Source organism: Magallana gigas, chromosome 1 (genome assembly GCF_963853765.1).
Source record: "Magallana gigas chromosome 1, xbMagGiga1.1, whole genome shotgun sequence".
In the NCBI taxonomy this organism is placed as follows: Eukaryota; Metazoa; Mollusca; class Bivalvia; order Ostreida; family Ostreidae; genus Magallana; species Magallana gigas.
The window spans coordinates 55,722,508-55,731,798 of NC_088853.1; the positions used below are offsets into that span (position 1 = coordinate 55,722,508).

The following is a 9,291-nucleotide window of genomic DNA, read 5'->3' on the forward strand; positions in this document are numbered from 1 at the left end:
TCATCCCATCCTCGATCGGTTATTCCTCTGTATTGCCAAAATCTCATATTGATTATCTCTTGTGCGTATGTCATGCATTCGTATATTGATCGATGTCTTAATTGTCGTTGTTGTATGCAACGCCTAGCTGGATAATAATATATATTCCATAATATTGCCCTTTCCACGCGATGCATGTGAAAAAAATGCTGCAAAGTCTGCTAGACGTTGTAAAGAACACACTGTCTGCATCTTTCTCCTTCTTTGCGTTTAATCGAATAAAAAAAACCTAATTTTTTATACTTAGTCTCTTGATGTTTTCCATGACGTGTGCTGACAAATCTTGTCTAAATATTAGCCTTACGTACCGCATTTAGTAAAATAATATACGACAATGCGTGTGAAATATGTCAATAAAATCTTTTGGGCTTTTTCTTTGTCTTTAAACAATACAAAATAATTTTTATTACGCTTTTTGCTTTTAACCAAATGTCTGATTAGTTATAGTGTACACAAATATTAACTGGTGTTCACTACAGTTGTTTTGCACTCCATCTAGAACAAATTTTGCTGGAAAAAAATTACTAAACGGTGAGTTTTTCCCACAAAAATGCTAAAAATGTCCGGCTCTGTCGTTCAGTGGATTTTGGGTTAAAAGAGAAGTACTACCTCTTTCGTAAATTGTTTTTGTTATATACTCCGATTATAAACCATTAAACCATTTGTTCGCGTCGTTTTGACATTTTCGCACGTTTCCTAGCGTTAAAGCGGTTAATATCGTTATCTTAACAGTAAATATCAGGTGTTAGTCAATTTGTTTCGTTTTATTTCAGTAAAACAAAACAGCTTTTCTTAAACAATTGGGTGGTACTGAAAAGGGCCGTCGGTCAAAAGAAAATAATTTCTCTTTTGGACAATAGCAAACCAGCTATTAATGACCCGTGTCTTCAAATCCAACAAGGTCGCTCTTAAATTGAATGACATTTCTTTCAGATCTTCTGTAATTCCTTCCGGTGACTCCGTTATCTTCTCTCGTACTTCCTCATATACAAAATAAAGTACATAGCTGGTTTTCTCCTTCTTGGTCAGCAATCCAAAAAGCGTTGTTATGGTTTGAATTCGTTGTACTTCGCGCAAACGAATTCGAAACATTTCCCAGGACTCTAGAACCTGACTAGCTAAAATATCAGATGAGCTAAAAATAAAGAAAAAAGAGTTAAGGTATTCAATTATACTGAAGGGATATTGACGAATTTTGAATCATTTTAAATAAGTTTAATATGGATTGCTAGATAACAACGAAAGTGAAATGAACCAAATTCACATGACTGACAACATATAAGATAAGAAGCCGGTCATTTTTCTCCATAATTATTTTTAAGTGTTATCTCCCCATGATGAAAAAAAGAACATTTAAATTTTGTCAAAATGTCTGCCGTAAATGTTTTTTTTTTAATTTTATATTTTAATAAAGAGAAAATTTAAGCATGTATTAACCCAGAGAGTTTTATGAATTTCAAGTTACTTTTTACAATATCTTAATAAAACATACGTTGCACATAGACTTCAATGCAAAATTTAATGTGTAAAAATAAATTAAAAGTAAAATAATATATTACTAAAACATTTCATTGAATAATTTTTATAGCTCGCACTGTCATTCGTCGCTCTCATCGGCACAGGCAGCCTCGTCATCAATGAATGTATTTTTTCTTTTATTCAATACCACCTTCCTTCGTAGTTTTGGGCGATCTGCTTCAGCCTTTCCTTCCTCTGTTTTAAGAGCTTTTCTTGGCGACTAATCGGGATCGACAAATGGAACTTCAAGCTTTCCTTCAGACGAACTGTCAGCATGCTTTGTTTGGTAAAAAAAATATAATTTTGATTTTAAACGTATGAATCATCATCATAAACATCTCTCTCAACAAGGTTTAATGTGAAGCTTTGACTAAAATGTTTTTCTAAAACCATCTCAGCAAAGTCTTTCAATTTAACAATGGTGTATATATATTAACATATTTGGATTTCTTATAAAAATAAATAGCAAAGAAATGGGATCGGTTATATTAATTATAGAATCAACATAAAATATAATAATTACTAATTAAACTTACTACAGATATAGGTTCTTTTCCTATTTCCACAATGGAGTTTTTCATGTCAATCAAAAGTTGAAATTCCTCCAAGCTCAACGTTACGGATTTTTCAGCCTTTCTGTTCCTAATGTGTACATAGCATTTCTGAGTTATTGGGAAAAAGTTTATGGAAACAAGTTTATTGCCTCTAAACAAGATATACCCACTCTCCAATACATTTGAAGTATTGCAAGATTGTTGAAGTTCGTGTGCCATGTTGGATAGTTTGAATGAATTCTTTTCAAATTCTCTCTCTTATGTAGTATATTTTTTCCCATGCGTAGCGTTAAGATTTTTATCAAATTAACCACCACCACACTTTTCCGCACTAGTAGTTCTATATACCTGTTGACCACAATTTTTTTAATGTCTGTATCTGCTTCTATTTATTCGCACAACGAAATGAAAATTGTAATAGTAAATTAAATTGATTTCTTTATATGCATCACAAACTAAAATGTAAAACAATTCAAAGGAATATAGTGTTTAAAGGGGCATGGTCACGATTTCGGTCAAAAATTATTTATCCGATTTTAACATTTACAATGCTTTAAAAGGCATTTTTAATAGGCAACCGAAGTTTGAGTCTCATTTGTTGAGTTATAAGCGAGTTACAGAGCTTACAATTATTCGCTATGTAAACAAAGCGTTTGTTTACATTTTGAGCGTTGAAGTAAACTTTCAGTTTTAAACCTAAAACGAATGTGTTAAACGTTAGGAACTGTATATCAATGCTTAAAATAAATAAAAAGATAAACAAATAAGCTGGAAAAAGATTTTTTACTAGTATATGGAACCTATGTAAACAAAAACAAGGCACGAGCCTTGTTTACATGACAAAGAATTGTGAGCCGTGTATCTTGCTTACAACTTTACTAATGACACTCAAATTTAATTTGATCATTAGAAATGCATTTTTAAAGCACTGTAAATAAAAAAATTAACCAAAATCGTGACCATGCCCCTTTAAGAAATTAACCTGATAAAAACATAATATATATCAGTAGATAAATTAATGTTTAAATTCATTAAGTTAATACATTGTTGTAGTAAAAATTGATTTTATTTTACCAATCTAAACATATCAAATAAGTCGATTAATGTTACAGGTTGGAATTTGGGTAAACGCAGTCATTAAATGAAATAAATATTTCACTTCTAATCGAATTCTAGAAATACGATAGAACATCGAATATCATATGAACGACATAACATGCATTACCACATAAAGGACGCTCTTCCTGTTTTGGTTTGTTAGTAGTAAGGGGGACAGAGTGCAGTCACTCTGCAGTCAGGATGACGTCATGGGTTTTCCCCAGGGATGACGTCATGGGTTTTCCCCAGGGATGACGTCATGGTTTTCCCCAGGGGGTAGTCTACAGTCAGGGGGTAGTCTACAGTCAAGGACTTAGCATAGCAACAATTGAAGAATGATACTATAAATATATACTATCAGGGTCACCTTAGTTCGCATAGCAACCGTTGAAGGATAATACCATAAATATCTACTATTAATATCTACTATTAGGGTCACCTTAGTCATCTGTAACCACAGCAACAGTGTAAAGTATTGCTAAAGTTAGAATTACCAAAATATTGTTTCCAGGCATGGTTTTATAACGCAGTTTTTCGTAGGGCCAGTCCTTTAATATTCGTGCAAAATTTGAAGCATTCCTTCACTTCACTTTTGTTTTTTGCATCAGAGGTAGCACCATTCCTCAACCTTTTACAGTAAGTAAACTATCGTTATACTTTTTACAAAGTTTTGAGATTCTCTATATCTTTTTGTTATCAGGAGACCCAGAGACAACAGAGATAGTACAAGATACAAGATATTTTATTTCTCAATCAAGGGTCCCGGGGGTATTTCAATATACATAAATATACAATTTAAACATTATCTTTTTTTATAATAATATAATTAATGTGTTTTATACAGTTATATATATGACCGATGTACATAATGTTCTCAGTGTCACTGATCATACACATAATACAAGTGTCCAGAAGAATGTCATTGATTACAAAACAATACAAAATGTGATGCTATACATGTACAAATTTAAATGGCTTAGTATGCATAAACATCATGACAAAGTGCAAGTCACAAGTTGTTATCGAAAATCGTTCACCGAGAATATATAACAGTAAACAGTACACTAACAATCAAAAACTAAAGAGTTGTGAACTTAACCCTTTTAGTGTGGTTGTCTACTTTGTTCAGTTTATCTTCAACAAAGTTGAAGATAATTTGAATTTGTTCACAATCAGACATCACCCTAGTCAATAGGGTTCTTAAAAGGTCGAACTGTGGTTTAAATTCTGGTTCTCTCATTCTTTTCTCAAGTTTACGAATTTTTCCCGGGTTTGTTCGCCTGTTGATGAAATATGAAAAATATACCTTACAGAGTGTTCAATTAATGCACATCTCACATTCCGTTATTTTGATTTGCAATTCTTAAGAACTCATATTTAACCTTCGTAAATAAATTAACATTAATTTTAATAAAAAATATTATAATTCAATATTGCTACTGATCGAATTGAGGTGATTAAGCATTCAAAAATAGTTCAATAACGAATATAAAATATCATTAACAAATTAAAGTGTTTATAATCATCACCTTAAGTTTGTTAATATTGAGTCCTCCACTTTGGCGTTGAACTGGCATTCCGACCAGTTGGACAGACTGTTGGAGTCGTGAGCTGGGGAATAGCTGGGATAAATCAAGTGTCAAAAATTTATTACTGAATCCTAAGACACGACAATACTTTTGAAATTACATTAAAATGACATATAATAATCCATTTACTCTGATGAGTTTGATCGAAACTTATTCATTTTTAAATACTACAAGTAGTGCTACGATGATCGAGAAAAATATTATTCTAATACGTACCCTTCAAAAGGGACGTGTGATGTACTGTCGGTTTCTGCTTTCTGATTTTTCTTACTTTCTGGGGTAGGAGTGGAAGGCCTTTAAAAAATATAACACACTTTCTGATTCCACTTAACACATTAATATTTGTATGAAAGTAGACATATTAAAATCAAGCCAAAGAAAGATAACTCTATCAAAATCTGTTCAACTCACCGCTTTGCCAGGCCCTCCATTTCTAACTCATCCCCCATTTTCATCCAAATTTGTTCGAACTCGTCAAACGATTTTGCTGAGCTAGTCGCTTCGCTGTCAATATAGAAAGTTTGTGTGCAACCCATAAATGATTTGATGACAAGTTTATTATATTAAAAAAACTTATAGATATATCAAATTTAGACCTTTTTCAGTAAAGTTTAAATAACCATTAATATTGCTTTAATTTGAAAAAAAAAACAACTGTAGGATAAGGGAAAATGAACATTACTTAAAAATTTATTTGATTTTTGTGTTATGAAGTGAGAGAAAAATTATGAACAGATTCCTTTAAAAGTTAGTATACCAAAATTTGTTCTCTTAAAATTTGATAAGTTATTATTTCACTAGCTTTATTTAATTTTGAAACGATTATCTAAAAAAATTACTTACAGAAACTGTAGATATTCTTCAGCCATTTTCTCAAGATAATAACGTTAAGCAAAACTCCGTTGTATTTATATGTCTTGAATGAAAAAATTCGGTGAGGGAATGAGGAAATAAAACAAAAAAATTAAGCGGGTTGGGAATGTTTACCACCCCAATCAGCGCTTTCTTCGTGGGTACGAGTTAAAGGATTTGACGGGTCACACAGGACGAAAAACCACCTTTAAGCAAGTCCTTAAAGGTGGCTTAAAGGTGACTTAAAGGAGCTTAAAGGCTATACGACCTTTAAGCCGCCTTTAAGTCACCTTTAAGCAAGTGCTTATAGGTCCTTAATGTCCAAACTTCTTTAAGCCACCTTTAAGCCACCTTTAATCATCTTTAAGTGGCATTTACGCTCTCTTTACACTGCCTTTACACTGTCTTTAAGTGGCCTTTAAGTCAATATTGATCAAGCTGAACAATAAACACATATATTAAATGCAAAAGCTCTTTTATAGAGATGGAAGGGGGTCATCCGAGTGATAATATAATTTCCAAGGAAGGGGGGGGGGGGTGTTCCAGGCGGTTTTAATCGTCGCTCCATTAAACACAGATCGCTATCATCAGCACCGCTCCGATGGACACAGATTGCCGTTATAAAATTCTTTATAATTGTTTGGGGGTTTCAAAATTATTGTAGGGATGAGCGCAGTCTCTGTATCTTAATATGTGCATAAAACTAATTAAAGTACGTTTGTTTCCTATAATAAATTAATCGGTAAAAATCTCTCTCTCTCTCTCTCTTTCTCTCTCTCTCTCTCTCTCTCTCAAAAGATAATTGATAATGAACCAAAAATGCATGATTTAATTTGTTAATCGGTTTAAGGTTTGTATTTTTTTTTTCAATTTTCATTATTTCTAACTCTAGATCTGCTAGATACATGTTAAAGATGAAAAGACTCTCAACTGCCTTTGTTATATCGGGCAGGATATTACTGCTTTGTTTGTCTAGACATAGTTTTGTTTGTTTGTGTATATCTAATTAGAGTCTATTGTTTGTACAACTTAAGAAAACCCCTGGAACTAACACAGAATATACAAGATATACACAACAGTTGTGTCGTGTGCCCAGGTGCATGTTTGTGTATATCTAATTAAAGTCTATTGTTTGTCCAACTTAAGAAAACCCCTGGAACTAACACAGAATATACAAGATATACACAACAGGTGTGTCGTGTGCCCATGTGCACGTCAGGGTTTCTAAAGGCGTTGAATTTTAGTATGTACGAGTATACGATAAGTCTACTGAATAAAAGTTAATTTACATTTGTAATTCATTTTCAAAGTATTATTTCCTAGCTCTGGGTTTCAAAGATGTTACGTCTACAAATTAACGATACATGTATGTAAGAGTAAAATCTTGAGGCTAATTAATTAATGTACCGGTGATCATAAATAGGGGTTGATTATTTAAATATATGTATAAGGGTAAATATGTCAAATATACCCGGCCTGGCACATCATACAATTGTATGTACAAGTCATTTGCAATTGCCACATGCAGTAAATACGTCACCGGTAATTGGTAATTTTGTTTGTTATAGAATTGATAGTTTATAAATCATGTACATACAATTACATGTAAATATTTAAAAATATTGGAACGGCGCCGCGATCATGAAAACCTGGAAATTGCGGGAAATTGAACAAATACCCTAATAGTATCAATGCATTTAATAAAAGAAATGATTTCATTTTCTTTCTTACATTTTTATAGCTATAAATAAGATGAACGTATATCTACTCGGTTTAAATTTATTAACTACATGTCAGAAAGCCTACTATAGTGAACCTAACGGTTTCCATTTAGGTATAATATATTTTTGTTCACTGAAGACCAAGTTCTGTATTTCATTCTAAATACATGCATGCATGTAATTTAGAAATTAGATATAATTGATTGTTACAAACTGAATGGTTTGTCAAAATCTTTTCAAGTAAACACATTCAATACAGTGATTCAATATCCACTGATATATAGGATATAAAAACGCTCAACTCTATGTAAGTTGCCGTGGCGCAGAGGATGTGTGGTGATGCTAGTAAACTAAGGATCCCGGGTTCAATTCTCGCCGTGGCCGGTTTTTTTTGTGTTTTTTTTTTCATTTTTCTTTCTAGAACAAAAACCGTTTTAATACCTTTTCTTTCATAAAGTTAATACATTTTGTTGGAAATTAAGCACAACATTGAATTAAACTTTTTTTAATGGCTTAAAGGTGGCTTAAAGGTAGCTTAAAGGTGGCTTAAAGGTGGCTTAAAGAAGTTTGGACATTAAGGACCTATAAGTTGTCCTTAAAGGTGGCTTAAAGGTGGCTTAAAGATAGTCTTTAAGCTGCCTTTAAGCCATCTTTACGCTTTCTTTAAGCCACCTTTAAGCAATACATATAGCTTAAAGGTAGCTTAAAGGTGGCTTAAAGATCGTCTTTAAGCTACCTTTAAACACCTTTAAGCTATCTTTAAGGAGGACTTAAAGATGGTCATTCATCCTGTGTCAAAGAAAAAGTACATCACGATAATGACGTAGATGCTCTACCCCATTAACTGAATTATATTCCCTTTTTAAAAACACCGCTGTGTCGTGACATATCTGCGCGACACACGGGACAGGAGTGATCTGCGCATTACCCTAGGGTCTCTGATTAAGTGATATTGTGTTAATTAATTCATAGTTGCTCTATTTTTTCTACACCTGTAAACACGGGTATTGTAAGTTTAAAAAAAAAGCAATTTAAGTTACCTCGTTTCAATCCAATGTAGCATCTTTATTCAACTATTTAAGAGAATGTTTATCATATTTAGTCTTTTTTTTTACAGTAAAGTTTAAATAACCATTAATATTGCTTTAATTTGAAAAAAAAAAGAAATCAACTGCATGTAGGATAATTATCATTACTTAAAAATTTATTTGATTTTTGTTTTATGAAGTGAGAGAATGTACATGTACACTACATTAAAGGGTGATATTTAACCCCCCCCCCCCCCAAAAAAAAAAAATCCGCTGTAAATTATTTATACCCACCGATATTAAGTGACAATGAAATTACTTCCAAATAGTTTGTTGTGAACAAATATTTTTTTTCTATTTTACTGATAAACCTACAAGAAAGCTTTCAACACTGTAGCGCATTTAGTCGATATTTAAAATTTACCTTTGATAAATGCAAGAAACCTACACATGCAAGAAACCTGACTTATTCGTGTATGTAAACGCATACTTGTAAAGGAAAATAACAAATTAAGGCTTATAATATAGTAATTGTATAATTCACAGGGCCTCAGTAATTAAAAAAATTATAGTCACTGTCTCGCATGTAAATGTGTGAGATTGTTTAACACACAAATGCTTTGAAACTCTTTCAACACTAAATAAATATAATTATCCCTACATACGAGAACCATTGTTTTTAGTTCCCTCAGTATCTGTTTCCCTTATTTTGATTTGTAATCAGTTAAAATGCTTATAAGGGCGTTATTAGACAAATCGCGCGAAATCAGGGTGGCCTAAATGTCACATGATGATGATGACGTTGAAATGTCCGTGCAGAATTCGCGCCGTTGATGTTAAGATGGAAGGAGGGAAGCGAACATCACATGCAGCAGCTAGGCTGATATGCATA

General features: G+C 32.5%; 1 protein-coding gene across 1 annotated transcript; it reads right to left on the reverse strand.

Annotated features, from left to right (window-relative positions):
• Positions 1 to 4,072: 4,072 nt before the first annotated feature.
• LOC117685677 (uncharacterized) lies at positions 4,073 to 5,395 on the reverse strand. The gene is made up of 4 exons (XM_034460148.2): positions 5,210 to 5,395; positions 5,015 to 5,092; positions 4,739 to 4,831; positions 4,073 to 4,489 (listed from the first exon to the last, which is right to left on the reverse strand). The coding sequence occupies exons 1-4, from the start codon at positions 5,332 to 5,334 to the stop codon at positions 4,288 to 4,290; spliced, it is 498 nt and encodes a 165-aa protein (XP_034316039.1). The 5' UTR covers positions 5,335 to 5,395; the 3' UTR covers positions 4,073 to 4,287.
• Between the last annotated feature and the right edge of the window lie 3,896 nt (positions 5,396 to 9,291).

What these genes read in the sequence shown, in the direction of transcription:
- LOC117685677 (XM_034460148.2), bottom strand. Translation starts at nt 5,334, where the DNA reads ATGGGTTGCACACAAACTTTCTATATTGACAGCGAAGCGACTAGCTCA. An exon ending in TCACACGTCCCTTTTGAAGG is followed by an intron (nt 4,832 to 5,014) that starts GTACGTATTAGA and finishes GATTTATCCCAG; the next exon opens with CTATTCCCCAGCTCACGACT. An exon ending in TCAATATTAACAAACTTAAG is followed by an intron (nt 4,490 to 4,738) that starts GTGATGATTATA and finishes TTTCATCAACAG; the next exon opens with GCGAACAAACCCGGGAAAAA.